The sequence below is a fragment of the Narcine bancroftii genome, chromosome 3 (genome assembly GCF_036971445.1).
Source record: "Narcine bancroftii isolate sNarBan1 chromosome 3, sNarBan1.hap1, whole genome shotgun sequence".
NCBI lineage: Eukaryota > Metazoa > Chordata > Chondrichthyes > Torpediniformes > Narcinidae > Narcine > Narcine bancroftii.
The window spans coordinates 369,094,399-369,114,586 of record NC_091471.1 but is presented as its reverse complement, the minus strand read 5'-3'; the positions used below and the strand labels follow the sequence as shown (position 1 = coordinate 369,114,586).

Genomic DNA, 20,188 nt, shown 5'->3' with positions numbered 1-20,188 from the left:
AATGCTGCCATTTGTATTTCAATAATGAGGAAAATCATTCCCTCTTATTCTATGGAAAATTCAGGGAGTTTATTTCCTTCATCTTTACTCTTTCATGTGTGAATAAAATCTAACAGAACTGAGTGATTCTTATAGAGAATTTACACGGTTTGCAGTGCGTTTTTATCATCTATTTTTGATTTCCAGGTGCCGGATTAGGGTGATTGATACATTTGGCACAGAGCCATCTTACAATTTTGACGATTATGCCAATCTTCGTGGTTATCGAACAAACTGGGGCCATTGGAATCTGAACCCAAAACAGTACATGACCATGTTTCGTAAGTAATTATGGGATTTCAGCAAGGTGATTTGTATGATCGACCAGTGGAAGGAAAACCCTGTTGTTATTGCAGTCAAATCTATTGGAACCTTTTATCAATTTACTTTGTTTATCACATTAAATTTCACAAGTTGAAATATCATTGATTGACGTGCCACTGTGAAAATTGGTTTAAACAAGTTTAATTCACAAAATATATTGGTAATCTAAGATTCAAGATTCTTTTATCATCATGTAATAAAACAGAGAATGTGATATTACATGAAATATTTGTTAGTCTACCGTAAGGCAGCCAAGATTTGTCTTCAGCACAAATTGGCCAGCTCCCCTTACAATCAGAGAAACAAAATGAAAAGAGAGATCACCACCCCCCCCCCCCCCCCACCCACGAATGACTGGACGTCCATGGTTTCGCCTTCAACATTCCTGCAGCCTCCACAGCCACACTACCTTCAGTCCAACCCAAACTCCAGATCCAAATCTCTGACGTGATCAGGAAGCCCTCGGCACCTTCTCGCGTCTTGGTACCCCTTCAGCCAGTCGCGAGCCAGTTTCCAGCAGTCCGCAATCTTGAGTGAGTCTCTTGATTTCAGTCGCCTGCAGCCTGCATGGGTTCCTCACCTCGAGTCACCAACAGCTGTTGCGCTCAGCCTGAGAGCTCCTCACTGGTCCACCACTGTCGTCATTGTCCCATGTGTCATCTCCTCTCCTTCTTTTCAAAGGGGGTGTGGTCTCTCCATTTTCTAGTGCCTTGCGCCAGTCCTCTGCTTCCCCGGAGTCTGCAACCCCTCGAGGCCCCTGCCTTACATAGGCGCAACCACCTTGGGGCCAGACCCCATGGTTGCAGAATTTCACAAATAAACCAAAATCAGCTCCTTTAATGGACCATTTAAAGCCTGTACAGAGCCATTGGCAGTCAGACTGGGAATTGGACTCTGCAGGGAAGCACTCTGTCTCGATTCCCGTTCTCCATGGGGCCGCACCAAAAGCAGCCCTGCCATTACAACAGCTCTGGCAGCACCGCCTTTCCCCCCTCCCCCCCCCATTTATTTATTAACAAAGTTTTCTCTTAATAACCTTTGGCAAAGTAGCATTTATTTATGAATACATCAACAAATCTTTTCATATGAACCAAGCAGTTAAATCACCTAATTATTAAAATTATCAAGCTGATATGTTCTCTGACATATTTAACAAATGGCTGCATTATTCTACTATAACAGCCCATGTCAGTAGTGCTGTGATGGATCATGTTGAGTAATTCCATAAATTGGGACTTTCACATAAAGTGTCTCTTGATTTCTTATAATTTCCTACCATCCTGAGCATATAGTTATATATTTTGTATGATTTCACCAAACTACTTCACAAAGTATAACTCATGACTCCATATGTTAAAATTGAAACTGTTAGATATAGTTTGGGGCACTGCCAGTGTGGATTTCACATTACATAGATGTTTTCCTGGTGCTCCAGTGTTTTTCCCTGCATACTAAAGATAGACAACAGACTCGCCAAGGCAAATAGCGCCTTTGGAAGACTACACAAAAGAGTCTGGAAAAACAACCAACTGAAAAACCTCACAAAGATAAGCGTATACAGAGCCGTTGTCATACCCACACTCCTGTTCGGCTCCGAATCATGGGTCCTCTACCGGCACCACCTACGGCTCCTAGAACGCTTCCACCAGCGTTGTCTCCGCTCCATCCTCAACATCCATTGGAGCGCTTACATCCCTAACGTCGAAGTACTCGAGATGGCAGAGGTCGACAGCATCGAGTCCACGCTGCTGAAGATCCAGCTGCGCTGGATGGGTCACGTCTCCAGAATGGAGGACCATCGCCTTCCCAAGATCGTGTTATATGGCGAGCTCTCCACTGGCCACCGTGACAGAGGTGCACCAAAGAAAAGGTACAAGGACTGCCTAAAGAAATCTCTTGGTGCCTGCCACATTGACCACCGCCAGTGGGCTGATATCGCCTCAAACCGTGCATCTTGGCGCCTCACAGTTTGGCGGGCAGCAGCCTCCTTTGAAGAAGACCGCAGAGCCTACCTCACTGACAAAAGGCAAAGGAGGAAAAACCCAACACCCAACCCCAACCAACCAATTTTCCCCTGCATCCGCTGCAAACGTGTCTGCCTGTCCCGCATCGGACTTGTCAGCCACAAACGAGCCTGCAGCTGACGTGGACTTTTTACCCCCTCCATAAATCTTCGTCCGCGAAGCCAAGCCAAAGAAAGAAAGACTTTCTAGTCGTGTAATTGGTCGTGACAATGTAAGCCACCCCAAGTGAAGGTGGGTGGCAGCAGAATCAGGTGGTGTGAAAGGGTGGGGAGGATCACTGGGTTATGGGAAAGAGCAAATTATGAAAAATAGGTATGGTCTTAAAATGCTCTTAAAACTGTCAAGACTGTTAGAAGATTTAAGAAAACAGGATGAGAAAACATGAAAGGTAAATTTTGCTGGCTACATCAGCAGGTACAATGAGGACGTCACCGAGATCAAATCATTCACAACCAGGGGTAACCGGAAACCATGGTTGGATGTAAATGTCTGGGCACTTCTCAGAGCTCATGATGCTGCCTTCAGGACAGGGGATAGGATGGCACTAAGATCAGCCAGGGCTGAACTCTCCTGTGCAATCAGAAGGCAAAGCGAGGGTATGCACAGAGGATCCACAGACAACTGACACGAGGCGCATGGAGCAAGGGATCAAGATTATAAAGGATCATAAGTCAACCTTGCAAATTAAGGACAATGAAGCCTCCCTTACAGACAGAATGAACACCTACTATGCACAGGTTGATGAGAAGAACAGGATGATGCCAAAGAAAGCTTCTGATGAACTGGATCCCTGCATAATGTTATGGACCCTGGACAATTTTATTTTAGGACCAGGGACAAGACTGAAACTATGGGGGAGAGAAAGGATTGTGCACTGCTGTGAAGTGTGGAAGCAGTGCTGGGAAAACTGACAACTGTGTGAAAAGCATTGAAACAGCGCTGGGAAAGCTGGCAGCTGTCAAAAGCATGAGAGCCATGCGCTGGAATCCAGTGGGCTCATGGAGAGCGCGCCTGCTGCTGTCAACCGCTCTCCACCAATGGGGTGATCTGAAGGCAGCGCTTGGGCAGTTGAAGAGCCCAGGGCATTGAGTTTTTGAATGGGTTGGTGGTTGGGAGACAGTCAGTCAGACTGTCAGTATGCTCGCCCAATAATTTCAGTGGGAGAAAGGAAACGGAGACTGAGCTACTTTGTCTACGGGTCGCAGCATTGTTCTGACAGCAGTTTGCACCACTCTAATACCCAGACTGATGACTTTCCTGAGATATGAATGTGGCAACAAACACCTTTGATTTCTTCACACAGGAATTTTCACCCAGTGACCTTCTACTCACTACACGAGGTTCATGCCGCCAAAGCCCACATTAGGGTAACAAGTGACCTTCTGTTACACAAGTCTTCCCCTCTAAACACCCTGCCTTGGGTCGTCAAGTGAATTTTGGAAGGAGACTGGGGAAGCCCAGATCAGTCACGCACACACTCTGGGTATCAGAGTGGTACAAACTGCTGTCAGGACAACAGTGCTGGCACCTGTAGACAAAGTAGCTCAGTCTCCTTTCTCCCACTATTACTACTGGGTGAGCACACTGACAGTCTTACTGACTGCCCTCTGACCAACCAACCAACTGCCAACCCATTCAAAAACTCAGCACATGCCTTCAGCTCTCCTCATTGGTGGAGAGAGGATGACAGCAGTGGGTGCACTCTCCGCGAGCCCACCAGCTTCCAGCGCATGGCTCTTGCACTTTTGACAGCGGTCTGTTTTTCCAGCGCTACTTCAGCGCTTAACAGCAGTGCATGATCTTTTCTTTCCCTCATGGGTTCAGTCCTGTCCCTGATCCTAAAATAAAATTGTCCAGGGTCCCTAACAATAGACACAGCTAAGGTGAAGAGAACCCTATCAAAGGTGAACCAACACAAGGTGGTGCGACTAGGCAACATGCCTGATCAGTTACTGAAGGACTGCGCAGATCAATTGACAGAGATCTTCATGGACATCTTCAACACCTCACTCCAGCAGCACTTTGTTCCTGCAGAGTTCAAGACAGCCACTATTACCCTGGTACCCAAGAGGGTAACAATACATGCCTCAATGACTACCACCCCGTGGCTTGAGCCTTTTATCAAGGTATGGAAAAATGTTGGCAGGCGTCCGAATAAGAAGATAAAGGGGAGGTGTAGGCGGAGGAGAATGGTAGCAAATGCAGGATGTAATAGTTGGAGAAGGTAGGGAGGACACAGCAGTAAGCATGGGGAGGAGGGATGGCCAGGTGAATAGAGAGGGAAAGGGGTGGAGAGCTGAGAGCTAAGGCGGGGGGGGTGGGGGTGAAGGGAGAACAGGTTACCAGAAACCGGAAAAGACTATGTTAATGCCATCTGACTGGAGAGTGCCCAGATGGAAAATCAGGTGTTGTTCCTCCAATTTATGGGTGGTCTTAATGGGATAGTACTTGAGACCATGGACACTCGTGTGAGTATGGGAGTGTAACACAGAACTGAAGTGGTTAGCCACTGGGAGGTCCCTTTCACTGGTATAGACAGAGCAAAGGTGCTCAGAAAAGTGATCTCCCAGTGTGCACTTGAAAGGTCTGTTTGGGGTCCCGGGCTGTGGTGAAGGAGGATGTGTGGGCACATGTGGCACCTCCTGCGGCAATAGGGGAAGGTGCCAGGAGGGGAAATTGGTAGTGAGAGGTGAGTGTACAGGGGAATCACGGAGGGACCTGTTAACACAATGGTGGAGCAACTAGAAGGTCAAACAATACAGTGCTAGAGAACAGACCTAGTGGCTGAAGGATAAACCATCTCAGAGAGAATTGATAATAAATGACCATTGATCATCCAGATGAACACGCCAACTACTCTGTGAATCATAAAGTATGAAGTAGAATTTGTATTAAGTAGCTTTATTTCCAGCATTAGGTACAAGTAACCCAGATGTGAACTTTACTCTCCAGTTGTTCATGATTAAAAGATGTGCCACTTACAAATTGATAATGAAATAGCTACTTGTCATGGACAGCTCCTGTTAACAGAACATTTTTGGCTGAATATTTCTATGAAATGTAAGAAAACATTGGCTAAAAAATTCTACCCTGATTTACAACATCTTTGTGTGCTGCATGAGGATCTTTTGTTTTAAATTCAATTATTGTATCTTTGTGTGGTACAAACACAGTCCCAGATGTTCAGTCTGGGCCCTCTGAGGATGCACTAAGACCACAGAGTCTGTGTTCATCAACATGTAGTCTCATTTTGACAACATTTACAGAAAACTATTAAAAAATGTTCGAAGAGTCAGAAAAGGGCTAAACAAGGCTTCATCTGTGTGGGCCGAAATGGCCTGCAACCATGGGGTGTGTCTAAATTTTTTTAACTTGAAAAATAGCAGCTAGAGGCTCCAAAGGTGATCAAAATCTTAGAAGCAAGCCTAGCTCTTTTATATCTGCACGAATAAAGCAATTAAAGATACCTGAGTAATCACAAATATCCCAAACATTATGGAGCCTGAAGTGTTGTAATTTCTACATGATCAAACCAAAATGTGCACAAATAACCTTGAATAAAATCTGGAATGTACACTTTAATCACATGTGAATTAAATTTAAAACAGCACATGGGCAAGTAAAGGGAAAAAAACCTGTCTTTGACCCAGATATTACAGAGAGGACCTGTATATTTGTATGAAATGCAAATTTCACTTTTTGGTATTTTCTTTGCAATCCTTTTATTTTGCAATATTTCAACTCCGTTATCTTCTGGATGACTACATTTACAATGCCCTGGAACTTCAGAAACATAATAGTTACATGGAATTACTAATATTGAACTTGGCTTATTATTAGAAAAAAAATCCACTTAAAATATATGAGCACTCTATAGCAGCCGTTCTCAACGGGGGCCATACATCCCCACGGGGACCACAGAACATTTAAGCGGGGGCCACGGACTTAAATCATTAAATATTTTTAGTTTTTTATGTCGTCAGTAGGAGAGAAATGTGGAAGAAACCAACTAAACAACTGCTTCTCAGGGAAGGGGTCCCATAAACTTTAGGCAGAGTCTGAAGGGGGCCATAGCCCAAAACCACTTGAGAATGGGTATTTTATAACAATCTGATCAGCATTAATGCACAGGCTCAGGTTTTCCAAAACAGTCATGGAATTATAAGTCTCGCCTACCACCTGAATTAGTCATAAATGTCAAAACATATCAAGTAAAAGTGATATATAAATATAACTCAACTTGAAGATAAATGATTATAGAAAATCACTAGCCTAGAATGGTGTCCATTTTAAGGTTAGTGCAAAGTTTTTTTAATTTTATCGGGATGGATAGATCATGCTGGAGGTCATTTTCAGGTAAAATCTCATCAGACATTAAATTGGACTGGCCACTCACTATTCATCTTGACATGCCTGACATTTTCCCAATATCAGGTACATATCAAATGGCATCATTATTCACATACTTGCCTATTTGTGCACTTACCTCCATAAATTGCAGCAATAAACTGCAACTTACAGACTTCATGGAACAGTCTCGGCAGAACGAGGAGCTCATTAACAGGAACTGCTGACATCAGAGATCTTTCTGAGCAGCTTCAGAAGTGATTGCAGCATATTTAAATGCCTTCCAAAGAGCGTTACAGCTGAAAGGATGTGCTTTATTCAGTGATTACATGCTGAGCTATTGGTTTGATGGTGGCACCATAGACATTATTTCATGGTTAGAGAAAATATTCTCACCATGCCTGGCAATTCAAAGCAGAGAGGAGGAAAAAGCACAGCCATCAGCTAAAAGTCTCCCCTGACAGAATCTTCAAAGGCACCACATCTACCCAAGGGCTTTCTGATCACCAATTTATGTAAGGCTCAGATTATCCAAAACTGTCATGGAAGACCTTCAACATAACATTTGTGCCTGGACTACTTTCTCAATGAAGGTCAACGCTGAGTTTCTCCAGCGTTGTATTTTCACTTCAACCATGTGTCTGCAGACTTTCATGTTTAACTGCTGCATGTCTTTTGCAAAACCTCCTAATTTGATGCTTAATGCTGCATTAAAGAGGACACACTTGCACTGTATTCAAGATGAAATTATTTCATTTGCCTTAATAACATGCGATGCCTCAGGCCCTGGGATTTGCCAGTTTTGCTAATCTTCCAAAAGTGCAGACAGCAATTGATGATTTCAGACACCTATTATAGTTTGCACCTATTTATAACGTTACGTACCAGACCAGCACCAATAGAAATTCACCAAGACAATGGTATCTTCAATACAATAATTTTTATTAATAACTATTAATAATACAAAATCTTACTTAACCCTACGATGCGCAAATGTGTGTGTGTGTGAGTATGTGTGTGAGTATGTGTGTGTGAGTGTGTGTGTGTGTGTTGGGAGGGGGGGCAGCCCAAAACCATTCCAGTTTAGGCACAATTTTAAAAAGAATCAATTTTTAAAGTTGTCAGTTTTGTGTTGAAAGTAATTATGGAGTAGGTGTGAGGCATCAGACTTCTCCAAACTCACAAAATTCTTGTAGAGTTGTTTTCAGAGAATTGTTTCTTCTTATGAATAATTTCCTCATCTTGCATGGATGTTTCACACAATGAGTTCACAAACTCAGGTACGAGTCTGACGAAGTAACCATCTCAAGGGTTATGGTATAGAAACAAGAATGATCTTGCTTTCTTTTACCAGAATTGGGTCAGTCACAAGTGGCTATTTAAAATGCCACTGCAGCACTGCAATTCTCTGTTCCACCCTTTTTTTTTCACACTATAAACCATATTGACCAAGATACATACAGACAATTTTCTTCTTAAATATATACAGTGTCGTTTTTTTCCCCCCTCCCTTCCCTCCCTCCTTCCCTCCCTCACCCCCTTCCCCATTTATTTGGTTCAATCTATAAGATACATTAAACCCGTTAAACAATGTTGTCCCTTAATAAAAATAAACAAGAAATTTTACTGAGTCCGTTCTTTTCGTTATCTTCTCCTTCTGTCATTTTAGGTGGTAGATGTCCATGGTAGGATTTCTCTTTTGTGTTTCATGTATGGCTCCCATATTTGTTCGAATATTGTAATGTTATTTCTTAAATTATATGTTATTTTTTCTAATGGAATACATTTATTCATTTCTATATACCATTGAGGTATTCTCAAGCTGTCTTCTAATTTCCAGGTTGACATAATACATTCTTTTGCTACAGCTAGGGCTATCCTAACAAATCTTTTTTGTGCTCCATCCAAATCGAGTCAAATTCTTTGTTTCTAACATTACTTAGGAGGAAGATCTCTGGGTTTTTTGGTATATTGCTTTTTGTAATTTTATTTAATATCTGGTTTAGATCTTCCCAAAATTTTTCCACTTTCTCACATGTCCAGATTGCATGAATTGTTGTTCCCATTTCCTTTTTACAGCGAAAACATCTGTCTAATACTGTTGGGTCCCATTTATTTAACTTTTGAGGTGTGATGTATAGCCTGTGTATCCAGTTATATTGTATCATGCGTAACCTTGTGTTTATTGTATTTCTCATAGTTCCGGAGCATAGCTTCTCCCATGTTTCATTCTTTATCTTTATGTTTAGATCTTGTTCCCATTTTTGTTTAGGTTTACCGTTTGTTTCCTCGTTCTCCTTTTCTTGCAGTTTGATGTACATGTTTGTTACAAATTTTTTAATTTCAGGACATACGTGGTAAATGGGAGAACATTGATGAATACAGAAGAGCAGAAAGATTTAGGAGTAACGGTACATCATTCCCTGAAGGTAGAAACTCACGTGGATAGGGTGGTGAAGAAGGCTTTTAGTATGCTGGCCTTTATTAATCATTGCATGGAATATAGGAGGTGATGTTGAGACTGTATAAGACGTTGGTGCGGCCTAATTTGGAGTTCTGTGTGCAGTTCTGGTCGCCTAATTATAGGAAGGATATAAACAGAGTGGAGAGAGTGCAGAGAAGGTTGACCAGAATGTTACCTGGGTTTAAGCATCTAGAGTATAGGGAGAGATTGGACAGATTAGGTCTTTATTCTTTGGAGCGTAGAAGGTTGAGAGGGGATTTGTTAGAAGTATTTAAGATTATGAAAGTGATAGACAGAGTGGATGTGGATAGACTATTTCCATTAAGAGGAGGAAAGATTAAAACAAGAGGACATGAGTTAAGAATTAAGGGGCAGAGATTTAGAGGTAACATGAGGGGGAACTTCTTTACTCAGAGAGTGGTAGACGTGTGGAATGATCTTCCGGGAGAAATAGTGGCGGCGGAGTCAATTGTATTATTTAAGAAAAGGTTGGACAGGTCTATGGATGAGAAGAAGATGGAGGGTTATGGGCATTGTGCAGGGAGGTGGGACTAGAGAGGGGTGTTTGGTTTGGTGCGGACTAGAAGGGCCTAATGGCCTGTTTCCGTGCTGTAAATTGTTATGTTTTTATTGTGTCTGTAATCACATATTCAAAATTGCTTCCTTCTGGTAACCTCAGACTGTTTCCCAATTTGTCCTTCAAGTAGGTTTTCAGTTGGTAGTATGCAAACATTGTATCGTGAGTTATATTATATTTATCCTTCATTTGTTCAAAGGATAATAATTTATTTCCTGAAAAACAATTTTCTATTCTTTTGATCCCTTTTCTTTCCCATTCTCTAAAGGAAAGGTTATCTATTGTGAAAGGGATTAGCTGATTTTGCGTCAATATTAGTTTTGGTAGTTGACAAAAGGCAAAGGAGGAAAAACCCAACACCCAACCCCAACCAACCAATTTTCCCCTGCAGCCGCTGCAACCGTGTCTGCCTGTCCCGCATCGGACTTGTCAGCCACAAACGAGCCTGCAGCTGACGTGGACTTTTACCCCCTCCATAAATCTTCGTCCGCGAAGCCAAGCCAAAAAGAAGAATTTGTTTTATTCCTTTCTACGTGAATCTTCTTCCAAATGTTGAGCAGATGATGCAATACCGGTGAATTCCTACATTGCACCAATTTTTCATCCCATTTATATAGTATATGTTCAGGTATCTTCTCCCCTATTTTATCTAGTTCTAATCTGGTCCAATCTGGTTTTTCCTTTGTTTGATAAAAATTTGATAGGTATCTTAATTGTGCGGCTCAATAATAATTCTTATAGTTTGATAGTTGTAAGCCTCCTTGTTTGTACCATTCTGTTAATTTATCTAGTGCTATCCTCGGTTTCCCCCTTTCCATAAGAATTTCCTTATTATTTTCTTTAACTCCTTGAAGAATTTCTCTGTTATGTGTATTGGTAATGACTGAAATAGGTATTGTATCCTTGGGAAAATGTTCATTTTAATACAGTTTATCCTTCCTATCAGTGTTAGTGGTAAGTCTTTCCAATGCTCTAAGTCGTCTTGTAATTTTTTCATTAATAGATGGTAATTGAGTTTATATAGATGGCCGAGGTTTTTATTTATTTGTATACCTAGGTATCGCATTGCTTGTGTTTGCCATCTAAATGGCGATTCTTTCTTAAACTTTGTGAAATCCGCATTATTCATTGGCATTGCTTCACTTTTATTTGTGTTGATCTTGTACCCCGATACCTCTCCATATTCCTTCAATATCCTATGTAATTCTTTTATTGATATTTCTGGTTCTGTTAAGTATATTATAACGTTATCTGCAAATAGACTGATTTTATATTCCTTCTCTTTTATTTTTATCCCTCTTATTTTATTTTCTGTTCTTATCAGTTCTGCTAGTAGTTCTATAGCTAACACGAACAGTGAGGGAGATAGTGGACATCCCTGCCTTGTTGATCTGCTTAAGTTAAATTGTTTTGCTATATATCCATTTACTGTCACTTTCGCCAATGGCCCCTTATATAATGCTTTAATCCAATTAATATATTTCTCTGGTAGGCTGAATTTTTGTAGTACTTTGAATAAATAATTCCATTCTACTCTGTCAAAGGCCTTCTCTGCGCCGAAAGCAACCGCTACTGTTGGAGTTTTATTTCCTTCTACTGCATGAATTAAGTTAATAAATTTACAGATATTGTCTGTTGTTCGTCTTTTTTTAATAAATCCAGTTTGGTCTAGATTTACTCTTTTTGGTACATAGTCGGCCAATCTGTTTGCTAATAGTTTAGCTATTATCTTATAATCTGTGTTAAGTAGAGATATTGGTCTATATGATGCTGGTGCAAGTGGATCTTTCCCTGTCTTTGGTATTACTGTAATTATTGCTGTTTTGCATGAATCTGGTATGCTTTGTGTTTTATCAATCTGGTTGATTACTTCCAGGAGGGGAGGAATTAATAAGTCTTTAAATGTTTTATAGAATTCTATTGGGAATCCATCCTCTCTTGGTGTTTTATTGTTCAGTAGTTTTTTTAATATTTCCTGTAATTCTTCTATTTCAAATAGTTTTATTAATTTATTTTGCTCCTCTGTTTGTAATTTCAGTAGTTCAATTTTAGTTCGAAATTCATCTATTTTGTCTTCTTTCCCTTCATTTTCAGTTTGATATAGTTGCTCGTAGAATTCCCTGAAGTTTTCATTGATCTCCGTTGAATTATATGTAATTTGTTTGTCCTTTTTCCTTAATGCCAATACCATTCTTTTAGTTTGTTCTGTCTTAAGCTGCCACGCTAGAATTTTGTGCGTTTTTTTCTCCTAGCTCATAATATTTCTGTTTTGTCTTCATTATGTTCTTCTCCACCTTATATGTTTGTAGTGTTTCATATTTTATTTTTTTATCTGCCAATTCTCTTCTTTTAGTTGTATCTTCCTTTATTGCTAATTCTTTTTCTATATTTGTTATTTCTCTTTCCAACTGTTCTGTTTCCCGATTGTAGTCCTTCTTCATCTTGGTTACATAACTTATTATTTGCCCTCTGATGAATGCTTTCATTGCATCCCATAGTATAAACTTATCTTTCTCTGATTCCGTATTTATTTCAAAGTACATTTTAATTTGTCATTCAATGAATTCTCTAAAATCCTGTCTTTTATGTAACATGGAGTTTAATCTCCGTCTATACATTCTTGGTGGGATGTCCTCTAGTTCTATTGCCAATAACAGGGGTGAGTGGTCCGATAATAGTCTAGCTTTATATTCCGTTTTCCTAACTCTCCCTTGAATGTGGGCTGATAACAGGAATTGGTCTATCCTTGAGTATGTTTTATGTCTACCCGAATAATATGAATATTCCTTTTCCTTTGGGTGTTGTTTCCTCCATATATCCAAAAGTTGCATTTCTTGCATCGATTTAATTATAAATTTAGTTACTTTGTTCTTTCTATTAGTTTTTTTTCCAGTTTTATCCATGTTTGAGTCCAAATTAAGGTTAAAATCCCCTCCTATTAGTATGTTCCCTTGCGTATCTGCTATCTTCAAAAAGGTATCTTGCATAAATTTTTGATCTTCTTCATTAGGTGAATATACATTGAGTAAATTCCAAAATTCTGAATATATCTGACATTTTATCATGACATATCTCCCTACTGGATCTATTATTTCCTCTTCTATTTTGATTGGTACATTTTTATTGATTAATGTAGCTACTCCTCTGGCTTTTGAATTATATGACGCTGCTGCTACATGTCCTATCCAATCTCTCTTTAATTTCTTGTGTTCCACTTCAGTTAGATATGTTTCTTGTACGAATGCTATATCAATTTTTTCTTTTTTCAGTAAATTTAACAGTTTCTTCCTTTTGATTTGGTTATGTATTGCATTAATATTTAAAGTCATATAGTTCAACATAGTCATTTCATACTTTGTTTATCTTTCCTTTCCGTTTCCTCATCACCACCTTCCCTTCTTATCGATTTCTGCTTTCTTTTTTTGAACACATTATAAGACAACATTTCTATAACATAAAATATTTCCACTATTCTCATATCTAAAATTCCTTTAACCCCAATAGTCCCTCCCCTTTCTGTGTTGCCCTTTGTCCCTTGTCGGGCAACCACATCTCCCCTCTCCATTTGGATTTGCGAATCCGCTCGCAAGCGTCAACTGATTTTGCAGTGACTGTAATTCTTCCCCACCCAGCCCGCCCAGAAAAGATTTTAATCTTCATATATAACAAAGGTCACTCTCTTAATTCCCTCCTTACTTCCTTTCTTCCCTTTCTTTCCCTTCTTAGTTCTTACCTATACTCTATTTTTTATATTCTTCAGGAGTTCAAAACATATCTGGATAGAAATAAATTTTTTGACCCTTGTATTCCATTGGCTTTTTGTCTTCTCTTACTTTTTTCATTGCCTTCTCCAATATATTTTCTCTTGTTGTATATCTTAGGAATTTTACTAGAATGGATCTTGGTTTTTGTGGTGGTTGTGGTTTTGGGGATAATGTTCTGTGTGCCCTTTCTATTTCCATTTCTTCCTGTAATTCTGGTCTTCCTAGGACCCTGGGGATCATTCTTTTATAAATTCTTTCATATTTTTGCCTTCTTCATCTTCCTTAAGGCCCACTATCTTTATATTGTTTTTTCTATTATAATTTTCCATTATATCTATCTTCTGAGCTAACAGCTCCTGTGTTTCTTTAACTATTATCAGATTCTTCTAATTTCTTTTTTAAGTCCTCTACTTCCATTTCTATGGCTGTTTCTCGTTCTTCCACCTTGTCTACTCTTTTTCCTATATCCGTCATGATCATCTCTAATCTATTCACTTTTTCTTCTGTACTTTTTATTCTTCTTTTCATTTCACTGAATTCTTGTGATTGCCATTCTTTTACTGTTTCCATATATTCTTTAAAAAATATATATATCCACGTACTTACCCTTCCCTTCATCTTCCATTTCTCTGTGTTCTTCCTCCTCTTCTTCTGAGTCCACTCCAGGATCTGTGTCCTTTACCTCTGTCTCTTCTGGTTTTCTTGTTGGGTTGTTTGCTTTATTTTGTTGGGTATTTTTGGTCTTCTTATTTTTATTAAAAGTGTTTTGGTGTTGGTCTTCTTCCTCTGGGTTGGTCATCTGTTTCTTTAATTTCTTATTTTTATTCTCTTCCTTCTTGTTCCCGTTATTTTCTATGTTTTCCTCTTGCTGTTGTGTTATACTTGTCTGTTTCAGCTGTGGAGATTTACTTCTCAGCTGGTCCCCCCTCCCATCAGTGTTATTTTTGTCTTGCGCATCGCGCATGCGCGAGGATTTGCGCATGCACGGTTGCACACTTTTGTTTGGCTCCGTGAGCCATTTTTGTAGTCCCGAGTTTGGGGCTTCGACTGACCGCAGGGAGCGGGCTTTTCTCTCCACGGCGTACCTCCTCGTACCGGTAAGGCCTTCACCTTCCTCCTCCGACGTCCTTTCTTCCCATTGTTTTTGGTTTTTCTTTCTTCGGTGCCATTTTCTCCACACTTTCACTTTCACTTTGTTATGGTTTTTATGTTTGTGCCTTTGTTTTTTCTCTATCATTTTTTTACTTTTCTGGAGAGGGATGGAGTTCCCCTACCGGCCACTACTCCATCACGTGACTCCTCCCCTCTGTTCCACCCTTGACAAGGAGAATACAACATGAACAGTACCTCTCTGACTGGAGGCTACTGCATTTCTGACTCCAGATGAATCTTGGTGCATATTAAATATGTCTCCTTGGAGTCTCTTTATCACATGTCATCCCTGGTGTATTTGAAAACCACTTCAAAGTTATAATTCAAAAGAAAATGACTCCTCTCTGTTGCTGACCATTGAACCAAAAGTCCTCTTTGTGTACACAGGTGCTTCTCTGAGTAAGCGGCACTCTCTTCAATATTTCAGTGAAGAATCATTTCAGGTTTTATGGCCGTTTGCACAGCATCCACCAACAATAATTTAGTAGACATTTCGACTTTCAAAATGGTTTCTGTGTGTAAGGGTCTGTGGTGTCTTTGAGTGTGCTCCTGTCCAGGCCACAATTCCTTTTTCTAAGAAATATATATATATATATATATATATATATATATAATAACTAAAGATTAATAACACAATTCTGTCACAATAATCTATTCATCCATCGTTTCCCTTATCCTGAGGCCTCACATTATGACATAGATAGTAGTTTCAATGGACTTCTCAAGCCTTTTGTCTCATCAGCATCTTATTTGACAATCTATTCCAGAATGCCTTACGGTCATGCCACAAATAGTATGCTCTCTTCCAATAGTTAAGAAGTATATTCATACACTTCGACATGTTAAGAAACCTATCATTGTCCATATGTGTAGCTTAGTTTTTTCCCAGACCCACCTGTGTCATGTGGCTACATGCTATGAATTATCACAGATACTATTCTAATTGAGAACATTCTCTGCAATTTCAAAACCAGTCACTGCATGTAATCATCTTTAATCCACATCTTTCAATCATGCAACATAGACACATTCAATGGATGTTATTTGGAGGATTATCCAACAGAATGGACAGGCAACTGGTTGAACAAAGGAATTTCCATATGTTTGCTCCTGGAGGGTCATCTGACCAGCCAAGCAGTGGCAGGTCAAAAGTCATTCCCCATGTCATTCGAGGTGAGGCTGCCATGCAATTGGTTTTCAAAGGTTATGTGGGCACACCTGGTCTGGCTCTTCCAGATGCCATTGATCCTTGCAGGTCACATGGGCTGTTCCGTCTAGCCGACTGCAGAATAAGGCCCACCATATGGAGCAAATCATGCTGTTTGTTTTTCCCTTGAGGCATCCCTGAGCTCCATTCCAGGTTGCAGGCCATGGGCAACACTGGAGAACCAGTTGTGAGGGGTATGCCGTACAGGGTGGGGTCTATTTGTGGCATGTATCTGGGGGATACTGCAAGATCTCACCCATTGTAGACTGTAACTGGATTCGTACCTTATAGTTAACCACTGTGTCATGCCTGCGAGTTATAGAGGGGTGGCAAGTACTGTATGTTTAACCCTCGAGTCATAATCAGGAATTGCATTTGTCAGTGATTTATCAAGAGGTGCCATCATCAGGTGATAAACCAGCATCTGCTGTGTGTTTCTTTGTCTGTGAGTGTGAGTGTCTTCCCCAGCAGGTTAATAAAGACCATTGTTTTCTACTAACACGTCCGTGTCCAGGACTTGTTACTTTATCAGTGATTTATCAGGAGGTGCAATCATCAGATGATAAACCAGTGTCTGCTGTGTGTTCCTTTGTCTGTGAGTGTGAGTGTCTTCCCCAGCAGGTTAATAAAGACCATTGTTTTCTACTAACACGTCCGTGTCCAGGACTTTTACTTTATCAATGATTTATCAGGAGGTGCCATCATCAGGTGATAAACCAGTGTCTGCTGTGTGTTCCTTTGTCTGTGAGTGTCTTGTCTTCCTGTTGCACATTCCCCAGCAGGTTAATAAAGACCATTGTTTTCTACTAACACGTTCGTGTCCAGGACTTGTTACTTTTTGAACCCGTCAAACCTATTCTCCTCACCACAGTGAAGGAGTATGAAGGCTATTTTTTTGCTTGTACATTAACTATATATTCTCTGACCAAGTGTGGGACATTTATCATACCTCCCCACCTACAGTTGCATTCCCAATACCCTAATTGAATCCTTAAAATGCTTGGAAACAGACTGAGTACCAGTGTGTTGGAAGCTAATGAAGTGAGACAAGCATTTTCAAAACTATTTGCTGCCCATTTTCAATTATGCAACAACCTTTTAAAATAAGATTGACATATTAGATACTTTCTCTCAACATGTTATCCTATTCCCATGGAATAGTCTGATTAGGACAGCTATTCTGGGTCACAGCTTCCAGCCGTGTGTTGGGTGCAAGCCATTGGCAGTTCCATCTGTGCTGCGCTGGTGGCCTCCTCGAGGATTCCAACGAGGCCACACAGATTTCCCAGGCTAACAGCTCTTTGGCCTGTGCCAGTTTTAACCTGGTGAGCAACATGAGAAGAGTGTTGGAAATATATATAGGGTAAGATTCATTTTAAATTGCTACAGTTGATTTATGGCAGGTTCACTCATGTAATATATATTCAAAGATACCAATTCCAATATTGCAATTATATTTGCAGATCAAATCTTGCTTACTAAGTTACATCAATTGTCATATGTATAGTTCCCTTTCAGGATTTTATCTTTGCATATTTTTATTGCTTTTAATTCTCTATTTTACTTTATCTTTTTTTATATCCATTGATCTCTGTGACTTTGACGCAATTAGTTTCTTAGTCTTTGCGTTTCATTGCTTTCACCTTTGGTATTTTTATTCCTTGTTTTATGTTCAGAATTTTCCCCATTTTCATTTTGCTGCATCATTAGTGGTTTAGTCTATATTGCAGGAGATTGAAAAGTATGTTCAGAATAAAACCTGATAATTGGAAGCAATTGGGAAGACATTCATTGTGAAGAGAATCCTTTTCTTTTTAAAATATCTTTATTGAGTTTAATTTTTAAAAAATGCACACATAAAGATCTAACACATATACTGAATATAAGAAAAGACAAACAACTAGATCAAATAAAACCTTGATTATGCATAATATAAATTGTGTGCACCCTTTCAAATCAAACCCATTATATCAATATATTGAAAAAGAAAACAAAAAAAGATAAAAGAGAACCCCCCTCCCTCCAATAATCAAATCCTTTCCTCTAAACAAAACAAACTTGCTTATCTAACATAAATAGGAAATAACGGACGACATTTGGAGACCAGACAGTCCTGTTCAGAAGCATCCAAATACCCTAATTCATTTAATTATGGTTATACTTATTGAATGGACTCCACGTTTTATAAACATTCACATTTACATCTTTAACATTATGTCTGATATTTTTTCTAAACTTAGGAAGGACATGCCCTTCTGTAATCATTATGAGTACTCAATATGAATAGGTGGAGCGCTGTCTTTCCATTTCATCAAAATTTCCTGTCTCGCTATCAATGAGGTAAAAGCTAAAATTCATTTCTGAGATGAAGTCAATAGTATTTCCTTTTCTTAAGAAAGAAGATCAGTTCAAGGGCATGATTCTAATTTGACCTTAAAAATGGATGATAAAGTTTGAAAGTAATTTTTCCAAAAATTTTCTAAACTGAGACAAAACCAGAACATATGTATCAATGAAGCCTCAAAAATTTTGCATTTATCACATCGTGGATCAATATCAGAATAGAATCGAAATGAGATAACTTTTGAAATATGTGTTCTATGTACAACCTTAAATTGCAACAAACAATGTCATGTACAAAACGAGGATTCATTAATCAAATTTAGAACAATGGTCCAATCTTCATCTGGAAGTGACAAATCTAAATCATGTTCCCAATCACTCTTGATCTTAACTGGGGAAACTGTTCTCGAATCCATCAAATTACTGTAAATAATTGATATTGAGCCTCTATGGGAAAATTGAAAGTACCTCATTGACTCATTATGTGCACAGTTTCATACTCCAAAGGAAATGGTCCAATGACAATTTTTCTCAAGCAAAATATTTCTGTAATAATTGGGTCTGTAATAATTGGGTCTGGAGCAGTGGTTCTCAACCTTCCCTTCCCACTCACATACCACCTTATGTTTCAATGTGTACCCCCTACTCATCTCACTGATACATTCTGCATTTTGCTCTCCCATCACTGTTCCAGAAATGTCTTTGTATTGAGAGGCCATGTGAAACCCCTATGTTCCACAATGCCTGCCAATAAACTTTGCAGAGTCTGGCTTCAAAAAGGATTATGATGTTTTGGTCTTTATAATGTATTATCTGTGAACTTTTTTTGATGCATGTAAACAATTTTTTGTTAACAAAAAATAGACATTATTTACAATAAATTGTTTACAAAAAGAAAGTATTTCAAAGTCTATTCATACCTTTAGTGTCATGTCCGTACATTGCGATTATTGCACATTGTTATTTACACTATTTCCACCACAGTGGCACCTTGTTGTTAGTCCCCTCTGTTGTTTTAGGAGCTTTGCCTTGGTCTCAGCCCTCAATGTCAGGTGATGGAAGTACTCTGGACTGTGGTCCTTCCCCACAGTGACCGCATTAGCTGTACTGAGCCTCAGTGCGTCCCTTCGCACATACTCCTGTAGCCTGGAATTTGTCAGGAGATTGCATTCCTCACCAAGTGAGGAAATGTGCTGAAATACCAAAAGATTCTGGCAGACCAAAGAACGTCTTTCACCGAGTTGATGGTCTTCCAGCAGTTCTGGATGTCTGTCTCTGGGTGCATCCCAGGCAAAAGCCCATAATGCATATAAACCAATGAGACATTTTATTAGTTTCATTGTCAAACATAACAGGGGACAGAAGATGCCATTGAGTTTTAGAATCAGAATCAGAATTTATTATCATGAACAAGAAAACGAAATTCAGAGTTTTGTGGCAGCAACAAAGTGCAAATATTCATATAAACCATTTTACAATGATAATATTTCTTTAAAAAAGTAATAGTGGCACGAAAAGTAAGGCCGTGTCTTTGGTTCATTGATTATTCAGGAATCTGATGGCAACGGGAAAGAAGCTGTCCTTGTGCCACTGAGGGTTCTTCAGGCTCCTGTACCTTTTTCTCCCAATGGTAGCAGAGTGAAGAGGGCAAGGCCTGGGTGGTGGGGGATCTTTGAGATTATAGGCTGTTTTTTTAAGACAACGCCTCATGTAGATGTCCTCGATGCAGTGAAGTCTGGTGCCTGTGAAGTCACAGGCTGAGTTAACAACCCTCTGGAGTTTTTTCTTGTCCTGAGATTTGATGCTTCCATACCAGACAGTGATGCAACCAGCCAGAATGGTCCCCATGGAACACCTGTAGAAGTTTTCTAGAGTCTTCAGTGATATACCAAATCTCCTCAGACTCCTCACAAAGTATAGCTGCTGGCGAGCCAGTTACAAAACTGC

At 39.6% G+C, this 20,188-nt stretch overlaps 1 protein-coding gene across 10 annotated transcripts in view; it reads left to right on the top strand.

The window, feature by feature from the left end:
* LOC138759590 (alpha-1,6-mannosylglycoprotein 6-beta-N-acetylglucosaminyltransferase B) overlaps positions 1–20,188 on the top strand; it is a 619,678-nt gene that overhangs the window by 507,997 nt on the left and 91,493 nt on the right. For all 10 annotated transcript variants that reach the window (XM_069930278.1, XM_069930274.1, XM_069930271.1 and 7 more), the window contains one exon: positions 187–320. In XM_069930278.1, coding sequence (XP_069786379.1) covers positions 187–320 — 134 coding nt within the window. The remainder of the gene's footprint in view (positions 1–186; positions 321–20,188) is intronic.